This window comes from Diabrotica virgifera, chromosome 4 (genome assembly GCF_917563875.1).
Source record: "Diabrotica virgifera virgifera chromosome 4, PGI_DIABVI_V3a".
NCBI lineage: Eukaryota > Metazoa > Arthropoda > Insecta > Coleoptera > Chrysomelidae > Diabrotica > Diabrotica virgifera.
Genome location: NC_065446.1, coordinates 91,089,638 through 91,114,413, shown reverse-complemented (window position 1 = coordinate 91,114,413; position 24,776 = coordinate 91,089,638). Strand labels below are relative to the sequence as shown.

The following is a 24,776-nucleotide window of genomic DNA, read 5'->3' as shown; positions in this document are numbered from 1 at the left end:
ACATTATTGCAATATAATAACAAATAACCAATCATTTAATTTGGCGCTAATTTTAACTCTTTCATTAGGTCCTAACTGCCGAGCAACAAGTATTCGGTCCTAAGTGTTATGAAGAAGAGACTATGTCATGTAGAAAATTGCAAAGCCAGACAGACCGCACAGTTTTTACTCTCTCCTGTAAAGTTGTCCAAAATCATATAGGACATTATGCAGGTACATAGTCGATATGGTACTTCATACCATATATTCCGATGGGTGAGTTGCGGAATTTAATTAAAAATGGATATAATAAAACAAACGGTAATTTTATTTTTGCAACGAAAATGTGTTCGTTTAGGTCTCTCGGAGAGGGTCGCGTCGGTATGTGTGAATGGTTCGCATGCTGCGTAGTGACTAAAGAAAGCAACCACAAACGATGATCATGTTTGTATTCCTTTTCCCCTGACCAGATGATCACATAAATCACTATCAAGTCTGGCGTCTACTTTTACGGTTTTTAAGAAAAACAATTCCGAATGCATAGCTAGCTGTTGACACATTAACTGTCTGATAAAATACTTAATTAATGAGGGTGCAGTTTGTTGCCGCATAGACGAACAACAGATGTCACAGGATAAGGCCATAACCTTCGTATTTGAATATGCAGTTTGAATGACTAACGTTGTTTTGTTTTTGAGAAAAAATATTAAAATTACAATTAGCAAAAATAGTAATTAAAGCGTATCGCTATACATATTTATGCCTTCGAATGGATGTTGATAACTTTAGGTGCATTCATTGAAATTTATGCTATAAACGATATTTAAAAACTAGAATAAGCATACACAATAGTATGCATATTTTATATTATACATGTGTAGGTAAATAAATAATATCCTAAAATTGTATATGATGCTGACACTAAAATAATTTTCTTCTCTAAGAAAAATCTGACAATCTGATTTATGGGAACAAATAAGGTGAATAAACAATTACGAAGATTCAATTCTATAACATCTTTTCTCTTTTTACCTAGGCAGTTCTTCACAATTTACTAGTTCTCGCGCAAAAATGCTACGACCAACAGAAAGATATATTTATATGCTTTATAGACTTCGAAAAAGCATTTGATAGAGTAAGACACGACCTACTTTTAGAACGTTTGCAAGAAGTCGGTTTAGATGGAAAATACATCAATTTACTAAAGAACTTGTACTGGAACCAAAACGCCAGAGTTAGGATCGAGGGTTCCACATCCGCAGAAGAAGAAATTAGGAGGGAAGTTAGACAGGGATGTGTTCTGTCGCCTCTGCTGTTTAATCTTTACTCCGAGTTTCTATTTAAAGAGGCACTGGAGGACTCCAAGGATGGAGTCAAGGTGAATGGCGTAAATATCAACAGCATCAGATACGCCGATGATACGGTGTTGATTGCGGATTCCGACTTGGGTCTACAACGACTCATCGACAAGACCAACTCGACATGTGAGCAGTTTGGTATGAAAATAAAGATTAAAAAAACCAAAGTGATGTCAATCCGAAAAAACCAAAACGTACCTGAGCCTTGCACAATAAATGGGCACATTTTAGAACAAGTCAATAAATTTAAGTACTTGGGATTGTGGATCGATAGCAGCCTAAATCCTGATCTAGAAATAAGATCGAGAATAGAACAGGCCAGAAAATCTTTCGAAAAAATCAAAAAACTGCTTTGTGATTCTCGAATAAATCTCGAAATTCGACTACGTTTATCCAAATGCTACGTCTGGTCGACTCTTCTCTATGCAGTTGAGACATACACCTTTAAAACATCAACCATAAATAAGTTGGAGGCCTTTGAAATGTGGATCTACCGGAGAATTCTCAAAATTTCGTGGACATCGCATACCTCAAACTAAGAAGTGCTGCATGGAATAGGCAAGGCAAGAGAACTTTTCAACGCAGTGAAAGTTAGAAAAACATCATACCTGGGCAACATACTGAGAAATAATAAGTACCAATATACTCAACTTATAGTGAAAGGAAAGCTCGAGGACAGGAGAGGACTAGGAAGGAAAAGACTATCGTGGCTCAGAAATATCCGACAATGGACAGGGCTAAATTTTGAACAGCTAATAAGAACAGCTGAAGACAGAGAAGAGTTTGCAATTGTAGTAGCCAACCTCCATTGAGGAGACGGCACTTTAAGAAGAAGTTCTTCACTGATTTTTGACGGAATGGGACGTTTCGATGCCGCCGGTTCATCGCCGGCCGTTTCGATGCCGCCGGTTCATCGCCAGTCCATTTCATCGCCGTCATATCTCGCATTTCCTAGAATTCCTAATTAATACTAAAAATAACTAATAATTGTAACTGTCGAAAATTGGGAAATATATCAGATAGCGATTAATTGACTGGCGATGAATCGGCCGGCATCGGCATCGAACTGGCGGCATCGAAACGGCGGCGATGAAACGTCCTAGACCCGATTTTTGATACGTGTTCTAATTCAATTTAAATATGTTGACAATAAAATGTCGATTATCTTCTTCTTCAGGTTGGCAATCATCATAGCTATTTTAATTTTTGAGGCAGTAGCTCTAAATAGTTGTTTTGAGCTGCATCCAAACCATTCTCTCAGGTTCTTCAGCCGAATGTCGACTATGATATTTATTAATGTTACTTCCACATCAGAAAACAGAAGACAATAATAATATCTGACAATTTAACGTATTTAAAATTATATATTGTAATTATAGACCACAGACGTTCGGATACAATTAGCGTCTCTTTGCAAAGACAATGACGTCGACTTTGCAAAGTAACAAGACACTTACTCAACACACACACTACACATGACACTAAGTATCTCATGTTGTGACTGGCTGAATGACATAAAGTCCATGCCATTAAAAAAATATTGTAATTATATGTATTGTATAATTATTTATCATTTTAACTCTAGCGAAATCTCATCAATTATTTTTCCCAATCTCACGAATTCTCTGTTGACTTTATGTGGCATCACTAGCCCCGACCCCCCGACAAATGCGAACAGCGCTATTCTTATTCATAGTCGAGCGAGATCCGACACAATAACTGTTTTCCGTGCGACGAGAGCTCGCAAAACAGCCCACATTTATTGTCGTTGCCAATAAAAAATCGGTGTCGGATAAATGTGATTAGCACCATATAAAATGCGTTGCAGCTGGAACCTCCGATTAAAATACGGATCCGACACACGACAAGTGTGAACGGGCTGTTACGTAACAGCTCACTTTATTTCCCGTTAACGTTGTCTATTTAATTTACGCAGAACGGATCGATCGGTTTAATTAAATATTTATAAGGTCTCATGGAAATTGCCTCACTAAATTATTAACTAGCCAATATTTTATACTGCTTATCTTACTCGCAAATGAATCTTAACATTTATATTACAAGAGATAACACAAATAATAAAATAAATTGTAAAATCTTAGTAAATAAAAAAAATCTAAGTATTTGATGTTCGTGTTTATTGTCTTAACCATAACTTTACAAGCCGACAAGAAGATACTATATAGTTAACAATATCTCTTTTTTGGTAATGTGATATCATCAACTTATACTATACGTTTGGTAAAGAATGGGCCATAGCTTAACCTTAGATTCCTGAGGTTAGAATAAGTCGATTTAAGTTAACTTACCTTAGTACAAAAGTTGATAATAAGCGAAATACAGGGTGTCAAAGTTAAACTTTTATTTTATTTATTTTTGAATATTTCCTGACAGGTATGGGACAACAACACGAAATTTGGTAAGTGGTGCTGGTACTGTACACCCTACTAAATTATGTTAAACAAACGTTTCTGGCTGCCACCAGATGCGTACAACGGGGGAACGTGAATGGTTGACCCTTCCCAAATTCTACGCCACTGGCGGAATTGCTATTTTAGTGCAATTTTTGATTCTCCAATAATTTTTATGTAAATAACATACTCTTCATTCGTAACGATAAATCCATTAGTTTTCGAGATATTTGAAGCTAAAATCGAAGGAGCATAATACATTACTCAAAATAAGTGTGCCTTTTCATTTTTAACTTCAAATATCTCGAAAACTAATGACTTTATCGTTACGAATGAAGAGTATATTATTTGCATAGAAAGTAAGGGAGAATCTAAAAATTGTGCTAAATAGCAGTTTCATCAGTGGCGTAGAATTTGGGAAGGGTCAACCAGTCACATTCCCCCGTCGTACGCCTACGTCGTACGTAAAAAGTTATTTATTGTTTATTATTTCTGGAAAATCCAAGCAGAGAATATACCAGGATCTATTCTGTGATCCAAGAATTTTGTTGTTAAAGATGTTCAAAATATATCTGAGCGTTCCATAGTAACAATATATTATTAAAAAAATCATTTTATCACTTTTCCTTTCGATTAGTTTTTATTGTATAGTATATAAATTATTGTAATCACTGAATACATAGTTAGTGAAAAAATAATCATATTGATTAACTGAATTTTTTTAAGCGATTATACAAGCAACGGTTATCCAAGAACATTCATATTCCGGTAGGTGTGAGTTGACGGAATTAATTAAAAATGATAAAAATAAGTTAACGACGAACAGTAAAATATTTATTTATTTTGTTAACAAAAAGGTGTTGCTTAGTTAGATCTCGGAAAAGGGTCGGTCGTTAGCGAGTAGTGCTTTGTTTGCACGCTGTGAATAGACTGTTAAGAAAAGCCACAATCTATTATATCGATGTTATGCCTTTCTACAATATGGCCCGGAGAGGGCAATAAATTATGTTGATCTGACGTATAAAAGCAGACACACTTCTGCAGTTTTAAAAACGAATGCATGTCACAAAGTGAGTTGTTGACATAGTGGTCTGATATGGTAATTAATTTATAAGGACTTCAGTTTGTTAAACTGACACTCCAAAAATATATGGTCAGGGGATGCATTTCGTTTCGTAAAACCATGTCTTTCTTATCGTCTGGTTTGTATATTAACGGTGACTTTATGTGACCCATATTATTTCGTTTTGAGAAAAAATATTAAAATTAAAATTAGCAAAAATAGTAATTAAAGCGTATCGCTATATACCCCCCTCCGAGAGACTAAGACGATAGATAATACATAATATACACATATGATGAAAAATTGAAAATAACAGGAAATAAAACAACGCAATGTTTATACGAGGAGAAAGAAAAATCACTGAATTCACTATTACTCTACACTTTCTTGATAACTTCCAGTAAATCTTGCCTTTCTCTTAGGTCTGCTGTTTGTTTTGTTGGATACTGTCATTTTTTTTGGTTCGTGATGGGTACTTTCGTGAAGCTCATACGCTGGCTTCAATCTGTCTATGAAAATTGTTGTTTCTTTTCCATTTACACGGACGACAAAAGTCTTGTCACCTCGTTTGACTACAGGAAAAGGACCGTGATATGGGTTTTCTAAGCTGCTTTTGATTGTATCACGGCGGATGAAAACGTGAGAGGTGGTTTTCATGTCATTGAAAATGAAGGTGCTTTTGGATCCATGATGCGACGGTTTCTTAGGACGGAGGTTTTCGAAATGGTTTCAAAGCGTTTTTAGGTATATGTGAGCACTGTCGTCGGTGTTTCTTTGTGACCAAAACAATAGTTCACCTGGCAAATACAATGGTTCTCCGTACACGAGTTCGGCGGCTGAAGTACCTAAATCTTCTCTCCGCGCTGCTCGTATGCCCAGTAACACTGAAGGTAGGCTTTCGGTCCATCGGATGTTTTCATGACATCGAATTGCTGCTTTTAACTGTCGGTGAAACCTTTCTACCATACCATTTGCTTGAGGATGATAGGCAGTTGTCCTTAAATGGGTAGTTCCAGTTAAGTTGCAGATTAATTTGAAAAGATGCGATTCGAATTGTCGGCCTTGATCTGTTGTGATGCGCTTGGGAGTGCCGAAACGAGCTATCCAACCAGAAAAAAATGTTCAGGCTACTGTGTCTGCTTCTTGATTAGGCATCGGGAAAGCTTCTGGCCAACGTGTGAAACGGTCGACGCATGTTAGACAGTATCTGTTTCCTTCTGAAACCGGCATCACTATAATGTCTATGTGGGCATGTTCGAATCGGCTGGAAAGTGGTAGAAAACTTCCAGTAGGTGAAACAATGTGGCGCGATATTTTCGATTTTTGGCACTGTATACACGCTAGAGTCCATTTCCTCACATCTGATTTAATGGAAACATATCGCTGTGTGATCAACTTCACCGAACTGTTGATTCCGGGATGTGCTAGGTTATGCATGGTGCGAAAAATTGCCATTCGAAGTGGTTTCCGTACAAATGGTCTGGCTGTAGATGTTGATATGTCACAGTACAAACTCACGTTTTGTTCGAAAAAGCGTATTTTCTTCATTTGCAGTGATGTTTTCTCACTTAAAAAAGTTTGTAGTTCTGGATCAGTTTCTTGTGCGAGAGCTAAGTCCATGATGTCGATATCTTTCTTGATGCTATCGACTCGAGATAGTGCGTCTGTCACAATATTTGTTAATCCAGAAATGTGCTGAATGTTAGTGCCTAACTGTCCTATATAGTCTAAATATCTTAACTGTCTAGGACTACATTTATCTAGCTTCTGAGTAAAGGCGAAGGTAATTGGTTTCTGGTCTGTGTATATCGTTATGGCCTTGCCTTCGATCATGTGTCTGAAGTATTTTATGGCTAGATATATAGCTAATAGTTCTCTGTCGTATGCACTATATTTCTTTTCGCTAGTTGAGCATTTCTTAGAAAAGAAAGCTAAAGGTTTCATACCTGTTCTGTTTTTTGTTGTAGTACAGCTCCAGCATAAAAACCAGAAGCGTTACAAGTGATGGAGATATCAACATCGTTTACAGGGTGGCTCAGTAAAGCATCGTTAGCTAAACTGTTTTTGCAGTCGTCAAAGGCTTGGATTCGCTGTGGTGTCCATTCGATTGGTGCTTTTCCTTTGACATTACCTTTTAGGGCATCATGTAGTGGTGCTTGTAGCTCAGCTGCATTGGGTATGAACCTTCGGTAGAAGTTTAACATACCTAGGAATCTGCGTAGGTCTTTCACTGTTTTTGGCTGAGTGAAATTTTGTACAGCTGCTACTTTTTCTTGTGGAGGTGTGAGTCCTCCATCTGATACTGTGTATCCCAAAAAGGTAATCTCGTTTTTGCCGAATTGACACTTTGCTGGGTTTATCACAACGCCGAACTGCTTGAGCCTTTTGAAAATTTCTTCCAAATACGACATATCATACGGATTCTGATGCAATGAGAATGTCGTCGATGTAGGCGTAGGCGAAATCTAAACCACGTAAAATCTCGTCTATGAAACGGTGGAATGTCAGTCCTGCGTTTCGTAAACTAAAAGGCATATATAAATACTCGTACAGCCCAAACGGTATGGTAACGGCGGTCTTTGGTATGTCTTCGATGGCTACTGGTATCTGGTTGTATGCTCTAACTAAATCTATTGTAGAAAATGTGTTTTATAGAAAATATTCGATGTGCGGAATTGGATATCGATCTGAAACTGTTCTTTGGTTTAGACGTCGATAATCTCCCTCGAAAAAATGAAATGTCAGATAATAAAGGAAGATTACCCCAGGTGAGTAGGGTTCAAAACCCAGAGTCTCACACTGATCTATCAGTCTGTCCCACGGATTCTGGGGGGGACAAAGTTCTGACACAACCTGAGAAAAACACAAAGCGATTTACGATGAAAGTTGCAACGCTTAACGTTAGATCCCTGATGTCAGAAGACAGATTACTGGAATTAGAAAACGAACTACAGAAAAATGGGACGTAGTCGGACTCAGTGAGGTAAGAAGACGAGGAGAGTCTCTCGAAACACTAAACTCTGGTCACCTACTTTATTATATGGGAAGTGAACAGATCTCTGTAGGAGGAGTAGGCATCATAATACACAAGAAACTCTCCAAAAATGTGGTGTTAGTAAAAGCAATATCTGAGAGAGTAATTTATATAAATATACAGTTAAATGAAAAATGTACTGTTAAGATCATACAAGTCTATGCACCAACATCAACCCATTGTGACGAAGAGGTAGAACAATTTTACGAAGATATATTAGAAGCCATAAGAGAGAATAATGCCCACTAAACTGTCATGGGTGGTGATTTCAACGCAAAAATGGGAACACAGTTAGATACATCGGAAATATCTCTGGGAAATTTCGGAAGTCCAGGTAGAAATGAGAGAGGTGAAATGCTTATGTCATTTCTACTAGAGAATAATCTTTATCAAATGAATAGCTTTTTCTACAAAAAGCTACACATACGCTGGACATGGAGGAGCCCAGACGGCAATACCCGCAACGAAATAGATTACTTTATTACAGATAAAAAATATATATTTAAAGATGTGACCGTTCTTAATAGATTCTCGACAAACACTGACCATAGGATGGTTAGAGCTACCATTGAGATACCAACTCATTTAGATAGACGCCATATATTAAAAAAGAAATACTTTCACTGCACACGCCCACAAGACGAAACAGCATTTGGAGACAACATTAATAACACTCTTGATCACACACATGAGTTGAACAAACAAATAGTTGATACACTTCAACTGGCACAAGCACGTTTTTGCCCAAAGACCAAACGAGACGAAAAGATCACTTTAGAAACACAACACAAAATATCAGAAAGAAGACAGTTAAAAAGTGAAAGGGACATTGATCCACAAACCATTAGGGCACTCAATAAAGACGTATCGAAAGCTGTGAGAAGAGATATTAGGAAATTTAAACATGAAAAAATAGTACAGACTATAGAGCAAAACCGGAGCATGAAGGTAATGAGACGAAAAATGACGACAAGTAGAAAAGAAATTTTCCAGCTTAGGGATAAAAATGGTGAGATAACAACAGACAGACAGAAAATACTAGGAATAGTCGAAGAGTTCTACACTATATTATAAACAAACCAAGTTAACAATGTCATAAATCCAGAAAATAGACACAAGGTACAAAACCAGGGATCTGAGGATATTCCAGAAATTACTCAAGATGAGATACAACATGCACTCCAAAAAATGAAAAACATCAAGGCTCCGGGAGATGATGGAATAGTTACAGAAGCTATAAAACTTGGCGGAACTTCTCTTCTGAAAAAATACAAGACCTCTTCAATCTCTGCTTGTATAGTCAAAAAATTCCTATAGCTTTGAATAACTCAATTACAATTCTTATGCATAAAAAGGGTGACACAACATGAACCTAGAGAATTACAGGCCAATTTCTCTACTCAACCATTTATACAAACTGTACACCAGAATAATAACCAATCGATTGGAAGCAAAATTTGAGCTGTACCAACCAAAAGAACATGCTGGTTTTCGCCCCAACTACGGTACAAATGACCACCTACAGTGCAGTGCATCAAAGTCTTGATTGAAAAATCAATTGAATACAATAGACCTCTAGTTCTAACGTTTATAGACTTCCATAAAGCGTTTGATACTATCGAATTACCCGCACTACTTAAGGCATTGGAAGAGTGTCGAATTGATCATAGGTACACCAATATTATAGAAAATATATACAGAAATGCTACAACAACTATAAATCTGCACGGTCCTACCAATAAGATATATATCAGGAGAGGTATTCGACAGGGAGATACTATGTCGCCTAAGTTGTTCATTACTGTACTTGGTGCTTTGAAATCACTGGAATGGGAAAATAAAGGAATAAATATCGATGGAGAGATGCTCAAGTCATCTACGATTCGCAGATGATATTGTTCTGATTTCAGATGACCTAAAAACTGCCAATGATATGTTGAATGAACTCCGCGATGCAGCACGTAAAGTAGGTCTAAATATTAATTACCAAAAGACCAAAATGATGACGAATTTAGTTCCGAGCCATCCTTTAAAGGTAGAAGACGTCGAAATTGAAGTTGTTGGCAGCTACATATACCTTGGACATACGGTAAAAATTAGCAGAGACAATCAAACTGCTGAGCTGCTAAGAAGAATAACTCTGGGATGGGCAGCATATGGAAGACTACGTGATATTTTTAAAGGTGATATACCTATCAGCTTAAAATGAAGAGCCTTTAATCAATGTGTCCTGCCTGTTCTTACATATGGCGCAGAGACACTTACCCTAACAAGGACATCTGCACGGAAACTACAAGTGACGCAACGTAGAATGAAGAGATCATTGTTGGGCATAACGTTAAGAGATAGGGTAAGAAACGAAGAAATTCGTAGAAGAAGTGGTGTAGAAGACTTAATAAAACACATAGCCAAAATTAAATGGAAGTGGGCAGGACACGTCGCTAGAATGAGAGATTATAGGTGGGCCAAAAAAATATTGGAATGGAGACCGAGAGCGGATAGACGAAACCCGGGAAGACCACCCACAAGATGGACTGACGACATAAAGAGGATTTGTACCAACTGGATTGCAGCAGCGCAGGATAGATCTGAATGGAAGTTTTTCGAGGAGGCCTATGTTCAGCAGTGGACGACTATGGGCTGATGATGATGATGATGAATCTCCGCAGGGTCTCCATTCCTCACCTTTCTTCGGGACCATGTGCAGTGGAGTAGACCAGTTACTTTTTGATGGTCTTATGATGCCTAGCCGTAGAAGATTTTCAAACTCTTTTTTAGCTCATTGTAGTTTGTCAGGTGCTAATCGTCGAGGCTTCAAAAAAACGGGTGGACCTGGTGTTCTATCGATGTGGTGCTTGGTTTGATGGTGAATTTCTTTCACGATACCGGCGGGTTGCGTGATTTCCGGAAATCGTAGCAACAGTTCATGGTAACGCGACACTTCCGCGATAGTCTTTACGCTGCCGTCGAAACACTCTTTACCGAGTCCCTTTGTTCGAAGGGTTGTCGTACTGTCTACTAAGCACTGGTTAGCAATGTCCACTAGGAGAGCGAAATGGGAAAGAAAATCAGCTCCAATGATAGGCTTTGAATTGTCCGCCACTACGAATCACCACGTAAAATCACGCCGTAGTCCGATGTTTAAAGTCAAATTCGCATACCCGTATATCGCGATTTTAGTGTCATTGGCCGCGTATAGTTCGTATGAAGTCTTTTCGCTTACACCCCGTACATATTTCCGCGGGAAAACGCACAGATCGGCACCGGTGTCGATTAAAAATTGTTTTTTAGTATTATAGTCTGTTACGTAAAGGCGGCGAGACTTTGGGCTTCGATCGGATGCCGCACTTACCGACTACCCGCGATGTTTTCCTGATGTTTGCACGGAAGAGAGCACTTTTGAGCCTGGTCACCAAAACGGTAGTGATACCAACAAATGTCATTATTACGTTCCCTTCTGTAGCTCCTGTCTCTAGGATAAGGTCTGCCTCTTGAGTTGCTGCGGTTACGACGGTATGTGTTGGTTTGTGCTTGAGTCTGCGACAAAGTAGCTAGCTGCATTTTCATTTCAGCTAATTCGGCTGTCAATTTATCGATTGTATTTTCGCGCGCGTTGGAAGCTTCTGAAATATGGACGCTACGAGCTATAGCTTCGGAGATTGTGTCAGCTAGCTCCGCAACTGCGTCCAAACTAGCTTTAGCTTGAGTAGCTAGGATAGCCTGTGTAGACGATGGCAGTCTACCTAACCACAGAGATCTTACAATATTATCTGGTACTGTTGTGCCTGCTAAAGACTGTAAATGTCGTAAAAATTGAGAAGGTCGTCGATCGCCCAGTTCTTCATGCTCAAGTAGTCTTTTAATTTTTTGTTGTTGATGTTGAGATAATGGTCTGATATGGTAATTCATTTATGGGTACTTCAGCTTGTTAAACTGACACTCCAAAAACATATGGTCAGGGGATGCATTTCGTTTCGTAAAACCATGTCTTTCTTAGCGTCTGGTTTGTATATTAACGGTGACTTTATATGACCCATATTATTTCGTTTTGAGAAAAAATATTAAAATTAAAATTAGCAAAAATAGTAATTAAAGCGTATCGCTATATTCAAAAGCCATCTCTTAAGTTATTGATGACAATGTCATTGTCAACTAATCTCCATACCAGTGAGAATTTTACTACACGTAATTTGCCGTGTAAAGAAAGAAAAATTAATGATAACCATAAAATATTTGCGCCTACGCTCTTAAAGTTTGATTTGTTGGAGCGTTCACCGTATTCATCAGATTTGGCCCCTAGCGGCTTCCATCTATTTCAATGCCTAAAAAAATTCATGCGTGGAAAGCGTTTTTCATCAGCTGATGAGGTCATAACAGCTGTGGAAGCATATTTTGCAGCCGTTCCAGGTTCTCACTTCAGGGATGGAATTTATAAATTTAAATGGAACAAGTGTATTGATGCTCAGGGAGAATAATAAAGTGTATTTCAAACCATACAGTTGTGTATTTCGTATCGAACCGCAAAACTTATTAAACATCGTAGTAAAGTTTACTAAATAGTCCATTAGTTAACGGTAAAATATTGTAAAACCTTTTTGTTTTTAAGGGCCAAGGACAACCCCTTTTTACTCAACAATAATTGTCAACTGCAGATTTATGCTTATTTAAATATAATTATTTGTAAACACCAGATACTCTAGAGGCCTTCACCTACACCATAACTTTATTCAGCAACTACGAAAATTTCATAGTAATCTGATTGCATAAATTAATTTAGTGTCGGAATTGTCATATTCGTGTTCAGCAACCCCAAAAAAACTCCGAATAATCTGTTTATATCAATTTAGTGCCGAAAACCTTTGAAACTCTGGCTATTAATATTTCTACTGATTTGGCGTGTTTATGCACTTTTATACACTGTAAATGGAATTACGCATTTCGACCCATTTTCCATTGTAGACTTTTCCTGATATCATCTTGAATACAATGCAAAAAATGCAACTACAAATCTTAGATTGCAGCCAAAGAAAACAAACCAAAAGATAAAGCTAACGACAACCAAAACTAAACAAAGAAATAAAAAATGTCACTGTTGTAATTTGTAAACCTATTTGGCGATTTACAATCCAAAATAAATTTAACTCTAAGCGTCAACCTGTTCTATATAAAATTCTACTTACACCAGCCCTGATATTGTCGCAGACTGTCCGCGTAACTAAAGGGTTCAAAATTCGCTTGCCATTATAATCATCTTCTTCGTCTACATAATTAATTACACAGCTTTTATCATAGTGTGCCTCGGTGACGAACAGGGAAGAAATTAATACATAAATGATTAAGATTGATAATTCAAAAATAGCAGCTGTAATTAAAAAAAAAAGAAGTGTCGGATAGACGTTAAAGATTTACAACTGATGCAAAAATCTCCAATTGAAAATTAAGCTGAATTCTTTAAAATAAATTGTTTTTACCGGATAAAACTATTTGTTTAAAGATACACATCGTGTAATTGTATTAATTTATTTGTCATAATTTACGAATACAGGTACTTCCATTAGCAATCCGTCTGGTACTCCTTCCATTAACAAAAAATATTGTTACGAGTTTATTTATTTATTTATTACCTTTATTTTAATTGAAAACACTTAATGTATTAGTCTTTATTGGTAATTTATTTACGCACTAAAACATATTTTACTAAAACATAATTTATATCTAATTATTTTGTACAATTTATTTTACATTTATCAATTACGCGAATTTGCCATCGAGATTATGACTAAAATCCATTCCACACAAATTCTCTCTTGTATACCAGTACGCATCTGTTCTGGAACCTTCGATTGGAGGCCATAATACTTCCAGTCTCCAGTGATTATATTAGACGCGAACGCCGAATAAAAGTAAGCGTCCAAAGGTCCGCATCGTACGAATCGTACGGGATCGGATCAAACGGATTAATTTTTCATACTGCGTCCACTATATCGTCAGCAATCGGATTGCCGATGCCATTTCATTCGGACTTTTGTAGTGATTGTAGGTATCTGCGGAAAATGTTTGTGAGAAGGGAGGAAAGCAATGAAGAATAAGTCATTATTGCTTGTTTGTTAGCATAAGAGAAAGAAGAAGACAAAAATCTAGGAAAAAGAAGCATAATTTTTGGGTACACAACATATTCAACAAGAAATCGTAACATGCTTATACACCATGCTCGTATAGCTTATACACTGATTCTCGCGGTAGACCGCAAGCTATAGTCGTAACACGACGGTAGACCGCAAGCTATAGTCGTAACACGACGGTAGACCGCAAGCTATAGTCGTAACACGACGGTAGACCGCATCGTAGCACCCATTTTTCTAATTAATTATGCATTTGAGTATAAATGAATACACAAAGCTGTTTGTTTGCTGTCAGTAAAAGTTTGTTTATGACCTAAAATATGGCATCAGTGGTGCATTTATTATTTAAAAAGCCGAACTGATTTTGTGATAATACGTTGTTTTCAACGAAAAAGGACAAAGTCGGGCTTTTATGAGTCCCAAATAATTTTTGAGAGTACCGGTAGTAGAGCAATAGGTCTACAATTGCAGGTATTAGATATTTCACCACCCTTATGAAGAGGAATAATGATGGCTGTCTTTAGGCACTCTGGAAATTTACCTTTCTCAAAAGAATCATTAATGAGTGAGATGAGGACTTCTAACACATTTTCTGGGAGATTTGAAAAATTTTTATCGATAGACTATCAGTACTACAGGAAGATTTGATTTTGATACTATGGATCGTTTGGATCAGTTTAGATTTATCGACTGGTTTTATAAAGAATGAATTCGACGACTTTCTTGAGTTAGGAAGATAGAAAATGGGATCTTGTTGTGGCAAAATAGTTGATGTAATATTTTTACTCACATCAACAAAGTATTCATTTAGATTTTCAGGGTCTGGAAGGGACAATGATTGAGCAGTGTGGGTTTTATTTCGAAGATCGCTTATTATGGACCAAGTTTCTTTTGCAACTCTTTTAGAGCTTCCCAGACGGTTTTGATAGTACACTTTTTTAGCTGATTTTATAAGTTTAAGATAGGTTGCCCTGTACTTGGTGATATATTCAGTGATAGAAACGTTGGTAGTAAATTTCTTGATGTAGAGTAGAGAACGCATATTCTTGGCTGATATTCGGATACCTTTAGTAGTCCAGGGTTTGCGATGTTTTGGCTTAATTGTAATTAAAAGAAATGCTTTATTGAAGATACAGACAAGCTTACTAAAAAAATCACCGAAATTATAGTCGACGTCTATAAAAGGAAAGTGCCACTCAGAGATTAAGCATAAATTTTGGAAATTACGAAAGTTCCGGGTGGAAAAAATCCTGCCTAAACGTCGGGTTTTCGAGGAGGGTTTGCTGAAGATATTAAACTTCGTATAAACTGCTTCATGATCCAGTCCAGCATTAATAATTGTAAAGTGAACATCAATGGGTGAGACATCTGAGACAGTATAATCAATTATGGTAGATGAAGTTTTTGTAATCCTTATTGACCAAGGATATTTGTGTAGCACAAGCAGCAGCATAATCAATGTTGAAGTCCCCGCATAAAATTTTTCTGCTTTTATGGGGCAGGTCATCTAACAAATTTAGAAGGTTCTGAAAAAATAGTTCCACGGAAGAGTCAGGTGATCTATAAATGCAAATAATATAAAGATTAAGATTCTTATTGTAAACTAAGGAAAACTCAAAGAAGGCTTCACTTAACAGAAAGTTATATGGGGGAAATCCTAATTACTCTAGAAACAAAAACAATTCATCAGTTTTGTACCTTATAGAACGAATATTAATCAGGACTATGCTAAAGTTTTTATCACTAAAATAATCTAAGAACTCTGGTCACTCAGAACACGTCGTGATGTTTAAAAATTTCGTTTTGGAGAGACAGCGGAATAGTAATTTCGGTGACATTTCCTTGATTTTAGCAGTTGTATAATTCTTTCAGAAACGAACTAACGGAAACAATAGATGTGAAAAAGGGACTACGCCAGGGAGACGCTCTATCATGCATCTTGTTCAACATTGTACTCGAGAAAATAATGAGGGAACAGTCAATACTCGAGGAACAATAATTAATAAAAGCGTGCAAATACTAGCATTTGCAGATGATGTTGACATAATCGCAAGATCAAGAAGAGAAATGATAGAGGCATTCAATCAAATAGAACGAGCTGCAAAAAATAGTGGCCTGGAAATCAACCAGAACAAAACAAAATATATGCAGGTAAGTAAAAACACAGAAATAAGGCAGCCACAAAATATAACAATAGGAGAATACAACATTGAGGGGGTAAAAAACTTTACATACTTGGGATCCCTAGTCACATCTGATAATAACGTAGCAGAGGAAGTGAAGAGGCGAATATTTATTGCCAATAAAAGTTATCATGGCTTAATTCGGCAACTAAGATCAGACAACGTCACAAGGAAAACAAAATGCCAAATATACAAAACCCTAATAAGACCGGTACTCACATACGGCTCAGAAACCTGGACACTCACTAAAAGAGAGGAAACATTGCTAGTCACCTTTGAAAGAAAAATCTTGCGACACATATATAAGGGCACAAAAGAAAATGGAATTTGGCGAAGAAGGTACAACTTTGAACTATACGAAATATACCAGGATCCAGATATCATAACATTCATTAAAATAGGACGGCTGCGTTGGATGGGACATGTAGAAAGAATGGAAGAAGGCGAAATACCAAACAAAATATTCAAACAGATGCCAGTAGGAAAAAGAACAAGAGGAAGACCGAAGCTGAGATATTTAGAACAAATAGAAAATGATATAAAAACCTTAAAAATAAAAAACTGGAGAAAAAAAGCACGAAACAGATCAGACCCAGAAAGGGCTGTCGAGCCAATGATGATGATGATGATGATGATAATTCTTTCAGAAGTTGGAAAGGACCTAAAAGCAGCAAGATCAGCTTCCACCTTATCTGGACCAATTCCATAAGCAGCGTTAAATTCTAGCAGAATTTTTCGTAGGTCTTCAGTCTTAGTAGGAAGTATCTCGGAAGCCAGAAAGAGTTTAACGCTCGTGTTGGTAAATACATCATAAAACACTGAAGCAGGTTGGTCGTGTAGAAAAGCAAGATGAAGTTTAATGGCTTTAAAGATATTCGGTTCCCTTAATCTGGCTAGAAGATATCGACTATTTGAATTATTGGTTAATCTAACTCTTGGCGGGGTCAAAGGATCCAGATTTCTCGATGGCGCTAAAGTATCTTTCTTAATGAAATTTATAGGCGAATGGGTTATCACTTCTTGAATGGGTTCCTGACTGGTTCTTGAACAGTCCTGACTTGTTTCCGATAGAAACTTTGTGGCGCAAAATAAAAAAAAATCATGAAGGAAACATCCTGCCAGATCCTTCAACGAATTGAGGCAAAACTTGCAAGTAATATGGGATTTGTTTACACCAAACTTTTGTCAGAACTTTATAAAAACTATACTTCGAAGAATTTGTGATGTAAATGGGAATAAAAGGGATGTGAGTCAGTTGTGAAGTTCTACATTTTTTTTTAATATTACATATTTTACGCGTTTTGTTAAATTTGTTGATGTTTGGTTTAATTAATCGTTTTCAATCATTAAACAAATATTTTCTATAATTATGGAAATCCACAAAAATGTTTGATTAATTAAAACTTTTAAAGGCTATGCAGGACTTTTGTTTTTGTGCTATAAAATGGGGTTTTCGTTTCAATGTAAATTAAAATAGGAAGGGGTTCGTACACCTATACAAATTATTTTGGTTTTCAATAGAATAATGCGAGACGACCTACTATTTAGTCCAACGAATCTTTACAACCAGTTCGATCCAAATTATATCATCTTCCATCACTCCGAACTTCTTTGAAATAACTAGGTAACAATCAATCACATCTTGTCTAGAATAGTGCCGTGTTTGTTGACATTGAAACCCATTAGTGTTTAATATTGGGAAGGAGCTAATCACAGACATGTCTGGTAGATCGACGGAGCGGCATCAGATCGGTAGGGTAGCGTGTCTATTCATCAAAGGACCAGAGTTGCATAATAATCTTCTGCATGGTTAAGTGCGTATACAATATCGCTGGTCAGTTAACGCTAAATGATTTAACTCGGTCGTTACGCGTGAATTGATGATCAGAAGGCAGAGATAATTATTATACATGGTGGAGCTTAGAAATGTGTCAATGTGAAACACGGTTTACGTTTAGTATATGGGCTTGGGATGAATTTGGTCTATTTTGTGTCATATAATGTGATAACTGCAAAAAGACAATACGGAATATTAGTGCGCTAGGGAGTTATGCAGGCAATAAAAGACGCAAAGAACAACAAGGCACCCGGCGAAGGTCAAACAACAGCCGAACACTTAAATGATAATGGTGTCAGGAAATTAACCTACCTCTCTAACATTATATATAAACATGGCACTCTACCACATGAAGGCTAACATCCACATTATGTAGCTCTTCTTAAAAAATAAAAAGCAACTAAATGTTAAGACCATCGAACTGTATCCCTAATGAGACATGCTGATAAGATTTTTATGCGAATAATTTATAACCGAATTCACAATAAGTGTGAAGAATATCTGAGTCGTTCTCAATATGGTTTCATAAAAGGTACAGGCACCAGAGAAGCAATTATGGGATTGACACTGATGGCAGAAAGATATCTTGAGGTTCAAAAACGGCTGTAGGTGTGTGCTTTGTCGATATTAGAAAGGCCTTTGATCGCATCAGACACGAAAAACTGATTTTTTGTGTTTTAAGAGGTTTAAATAGTGTAATTATGTGTTTTTAAAACTTTCGATTATCGAACTAGTATTTATTAGTTAAGTGTAGGTTTACCATTGAATTTTTTAAGCGAAAGATACTCTTTTCGTTATTTAAAGATGAGGTGTTCAATAGCTCTATGCAATAGTGACAACCAAAGTAAAATGGTTCACAAAAACATTATGTTTTTTCGGTTTCCAAACGATCCAAAAATGGCAAAAATTTGGGCAGATGCATGTAAACGAAAGGACCAGTTTCTTCCTAAAAATGCAAGGATTTGTTCAAAACATTTTACTGCAGATAGTTTCACGAGGGATTTGCAATATGAACTTGATGGGAGTGTCTTCTAAAAATCGCCGTTCGGGGTGGGCCCAAATACATTAAATCATAAATTTAATTGATTAAGTCTGCTGGTCAGTTGCAATCCGGGAGGAGCGTTTAGCAGTCTTTCTTCATCATTTGGATGACTTCTCAGGCAATCAAAGTAGTTCTTTGTGATTCTTTGAATTTCTTCCTCTACCAAAGGTGTAGCTGAATCCTTGTGTCGGGTTTTATTGCTTACATACCAGGGCGCGTTGAATATATCACTCTCAATATTTTTGACTGGACTCTTTATTTTATCTTGATACTTGATGGCTTTGAACAACCCCAGAGAACACCATAGGTCCAAATTAGTTGTATGATAGATTTATGCAGATGCAGTTTATATTCAACGGCGAGTTTTGATTTTTGACCCATTTGTTTTCTTCGCTTAAATATTCTTGAAAATTCAATTTTTCCAATTAATAATTTTGCATTTAAAAAACAGCCAAAAGTACTAAATACCTCATTTGTTTTGAAGCACGAAAACATATATTATTATAACAAGTGACCATATAATTATTGCAAAGACTTAAAAAAATGTTGTTACATATGTGACAAGGTTTTTGTGACATAGGCTGATTATATGTATCATTATAATCAGTGTTTTTAGCTCTCATATTTTTGTGAATTGTATGGACTTATTTTAATAACGTATGTAGGTACCATTTAAAAATATTATGATGTTTAATTTCTAATTTTAAATGTCAATAAAATGTAAATATATGTACATGATACATAAAACTACTTTTATTTATTTGTATTATAATCGAAATAAAATCATGCTGTATCCGCTAATAAAAGAAGTTTTTAATAATCTCAGAAGACTTTTACATTAATTAGTTTTAAATACCAAAGCCTTGATTTAATATCACCAGTTCTGAATGAACGATGGGCTCCCTTGCTATTTAGTTCCCGGCCCCAAAAAATACTTAATCCAGCGTTTAATATCACATTCATCTTAAAAAAAAATAATAAAAACATTTAAACTGACGAAATTAAAGCAGTCCTTCCTTGTATTTTAAGAACGCCACTCTCCACTGACGTCACTGCGCACAACGGGCGAGACTTGGTCACGCTGTTGACCATATCTTCGTCCTCATTGTATCATGAGCAATACATACTGGAACCACACAGGATGCGTTCGAACAGAGAACGGAAACACCAATTATATAAACATAGAACGAGGAGTGCGTCAAGGTTGCATTCTGTCCCCTCTGTTATTTAATGTCTATGCCGAGCATATCATCAGAGCTTCTCTTGAAGATCGCCCTGAAGGTGCCAGAGTCAATGGAATCATCATTAACAATGTAAGATATGCCGATGACACCGTAGTATTAGCGGAAACAGAAGACCAACTAAAAATATTAATGGACATATTATCAGAAGAAAGTCACAGGCTGGGTTTGGACATTTACTTTTCCAAAACCAAAATCATGGTATTCCACAAGAACCCCCATGAACAAATTACACCCAACATACAAATAAATGGTATCACCCAGATTTCCCAAAGCTTCATATACCTGTCAGAGAGCTAAATAGTCAGCTAGACCACTCAAAAGAAATTAGAAGACGCATTGAAATAGCAAGGTCTGGTTTCATGAACATGCGTAAAATGCTCTGTAACCCCAAGCTAGCAGTCACAATAAGATTGAGAACACTAAAGTGTTATGTGTGGTCTCTATTACTATATGGATGTGAGATCTGGACATTAAAACAGTATGACGTCAACAAACTGAATTCATTCGAAATGTGGATGTACCGCCGAATGCTAAAAATAAGCTGGACCAGCAAAACTACGAATGAAGAAGTACTGGAAATAATAAACACACGTCCTCATCTGGTCAATACAATCAAAATTAGAAAGACGTCATATCTAGGACACATAATGCGCCATAGAGAATTTGAGCAGCTCCAGGTAATATTAGAAGGCAAAATCGAAGGTAAAAGGGGTATAGGAAGAAAGAAAAAATCCTGGCTCCGAAACATCAGAGATTGGACCCACACAACAGGGAATGTTTTAATTCATTAAGTCCAGGGCCGTGCCATGCTAAGATGCGGTGAGGCAGCCGCATCAGGCGGCATTACAGGGGGCGGCATAATCAGTAAAATCTAATATTATAATTAGTGTTGGAAAATTCTCGAGAATGAAAAATCGGAGAATATTCCCGAGAATATTCTCGAGAATATTCTCGATATGGAGAATTTCCTGAGAATGAAACTTATGACGTGCTTATGGATATTGTTAAAGATGAAATAGGGTATTAAAAATCATTAAATTATATACAAAATTATGAGATGAAACAACAGTGAAATTAAAGTCAGAAGGGCAAAATTGTAATTTTTGTAAATGTTATTTAATCTTAATACATGTTTGATTTAATTTAAAGTATGTTTTGTTTTTAAAATAAAAGTTTTCCTTCATTTTGTGTAGGTTCATTTAATAAAACTAAAAGTCAAGTTTCAATAATACTTTTAAGGGGCGGCATTTCGAAGACTTGCATCATATTGAAAAGATATACCGCACGGCTCTGATTAAGTCCAGAACAGAGAGAAAGCCATATTGATAACCTCAATAGAACCGCAACCTCAATGGAGAAGGTACTTAGGAGGAGAATGGAGTTGTTATTGTATTGGTTTCACCTGTTTTTATTATTATCTCACTCGATACTAGGTTAAGCTCAAAATCCTGAACCAAGTTCAAGATCCAAATTCCCATATCCAGATTTTTAAAAGCTAGTATGTGTAATATTTGTAAATACACTCACCGGCAGAGAAAACGGGCACCCCAAAAAATGGGTCATTTTTAATTAATTTAAATTTGTAATATTTGTAATTTGTAATATTGATTTAATTAATTTTTTAAATTTGTTATAGCCTTATTCTTTATCAATATCGCTGTAATAATATTGTTGCTAGACAGGTACATTGTCATTGTATACAGGGTGTACGAATCAAACTGTGTTTTTTTCTCAAACTTTTGAACACCCTGTTGAATGTTCTAGCTTTTATAAAATACTGAAATTATAACCAAACTATAGCCTCAGGTTTTCTTAACATTCTGTTTTTTGATTCATTCGCTTATGTTGGATAATAAAAAAGTTAAGCACTTTAACAACTACCCCTGTTTTTCGTTAATACAGGTTGTTTTTAAATAAGTACGGCAAACTTTAAGGGGTAATTCTGCATGATAAAATAATGACAGTTTGCTTTATAAACGTATGCCCGCAAATGCTTCGTTTCCGAGATAGGGGGTGTTGAAATTGTTCTTACAAACTGACGATTTATTTATGTCTCTAAAACGGTTTGTGATATGCAAATGAAATTTGGTAGATTTTAAGAGGTAGTTATTGCGCATTTTTTGGCATACAATTAAGAATTTTATATTCACCATTGGCGTGCATACGGGTATAAATATTTTAGATATATCCCGTACGCACGCCAATGGTGAATATAAAATTCTCAATTGTATGCCAAAAAATGCGTTATAACTAGCTCTTAAAATCTACCAAATTTCATGGATGGAGTATTCTTTGCTAGAAGCGTTTAACCGGTCTCTACGGTGCTAGTGCGTCATACAGTCGGGTATTGCGTGGGAGAAGTATTGGTGGGGGAACCTACTCGTTCCAGTAAATAGGATTGTTTTCTATTTACTCTACTGGCATGAATACTCGCAGCGAGTACTCTACTGCAATATAAAACACAAATTTTTCTACGACCGTTTAATAACATGCTCATTATTCGCTATTTTTTCATAGATAATAGCACCCATTACTGTACCCGTGAGTAATAATTCATTACTCACGGGCTGAAGTTAGATTCAAGTGGCGCATGCCACTTTTAATATTAATCGTATATAAACTGCAAACAAAATTACTTAAACTTGTTTATTTAATACAATAATTATTGTAATTTATACCAATAATTAACTTCGAAAAAATTTTAAAGAAATTTTAACTGTAACAATGTCAGTATATTTTTTACGTTTATATCTTGTTTACTAAAAATTTTGACGTTTATCATTTAATTTAGTGACAGTTACATTAGCGCATTTTGTTTATGTTAATTGGAATTTATAACTAATATTGTGTTTGTTTTTCAAGTTATATTGTGTTAAATATGTTATAACATATTATGTATAGTTATATTATTATATTATATATAGTTAAATGTAAATATACATTATAACTATATAATATATGAAATACGTCCACCGACAACAGCCATTTCCTATTTATTAGATTCACTGACAGTAGGTACAAATTTAAGCTTATAATTTTTCGGAAACGAATAGAACTTATATTGACTATTTCTAGTTGTTTTTTACAATAAATAAGAATTTAGTAATAGTAGGCAACCAATTATTTAGCCACGTACTAGGGGTAAATAGCATTTAGGTATTTTTGTAAATTATTATAATTTAAATCTCGAGTAGTTGATAATTAGATTTTTTACTAATTACAATAAAAAAAAGGTCCTAGAAAAAGTATAGTATTCTACTCGCATGTAATGGCTATTACTCACTCTGATGAATTACGACACTCGCCTACGGCTCGTGTCGCAAACTTCATCATCATGAGTAATAGCCATCATTACATGCTCGTTGGATAATATACTATTACACAAGAAGAGTACTAAAAGTCAGTACTCGGTTTTAGTGACTCGTACGAGTTACTAGCGTCGTATAACTGAGCCTTTCTGGATTGCAAGGTTATAGTTAGTGAGGCAGTAAGACAACAACATAAGTTGTTTGTGCTGTACATCGAAGTAAATAGAACCAAAATATAGAAGAGCACAACAAAAAATCAAGTGGTGATTATTATAAGATGAGAAGGAAAGTCTATTCAGACCTCTTTCTTACCATTCTTGAAAACAATCAAAACAAGACAATTGGAGTACCTTGGAGTACATCAAGACCAAAATAAATCAGGCAACGACATGGACGAGTATTACCCTTCATGCCTCTTCAACCTATACAGGACCAATAACAAGAGCCAGGAACCATTCGGGGGAAGCGCGTCAAGATCATAGTGACCGTATCGAAAAAAGAGTAAGTTTACTTCAAGCCACAGCGAAAAGGCACACTGCACACTGTGGTAAGTGCAGCCTTGCTGAAACGTCAAAATAATAGTTTTTCTAATAACCAAAATTATTCAACGCGAAGTCAAACCCGGAAAACCACAGAAATCATATCATAAATAGTTGAAAGAGTTCATTTTTTCTCAACGAGGGGAGTCCGTTATACAACATCTAAACATGTTATTCACAAAAAGAAATGTTTAGATAAGTCCATTGGAAGTACAAGCTAAAAAATATAAAAATAGGAAAATTACAAAATTAATTCATCACATGAAAATATTTTTCTGATAACCATAAATATTTACAAATCCACAAGGAAGAAGGGTTCCCTCTAGCGGGCTGCATACCATATATTACAAAAAATAAGTAAAATCCTTTATAAAAGGTATATTTATTAAAATGCATTCAAAAGGGCTACATCACAAAAGCAGAACTAGTTTTCGATCTGATTACAGAGCATCATCAGTGCTGACCTAAAAAAAAGTATAACATAATAAGTTAAAGCAAAATTTAAAATGTTGACTAGGGTTGAAAAAAAGATGTGGGTTATACTCACAAGATGCTGACATGCTAAGCCACCAAAATTGAAAATATTGGGGTAAAAACCCTTTAAACTTAATCAGTCATGGAAACATTGACTATAATTATTAAAATAAACATGGATG

The 24,776-nt window shown here is 36.0% G+C and overlaps 2 protein-coding genes across 3 annotated transcripts in view; one reads left to right on the top strand and one right to left on the bottom strand.

Moving 5' to 3' along the window:
• The window catches only part of LOC114337611 (uncharacterized), a 1,328,959-nt gene that overhangs the window by 200,269 nt on the left and 1,103,914 nt on the right, over positions 1–24,776 (top strand). The gene's annotated exons all lie outside the window — the stretch shown is intronic.
• Positions 11,194–11,754, bottom strand: LOC126883608 (uncharacterized). The gene has a single exon (XM_050649260.1). The coding sequence runs from the start codon at positions 11,752–11,754 to the stop codon at positions 11,194–11,196; it is 561 nt and encodes a 186-aa protein (XP_050505217.1).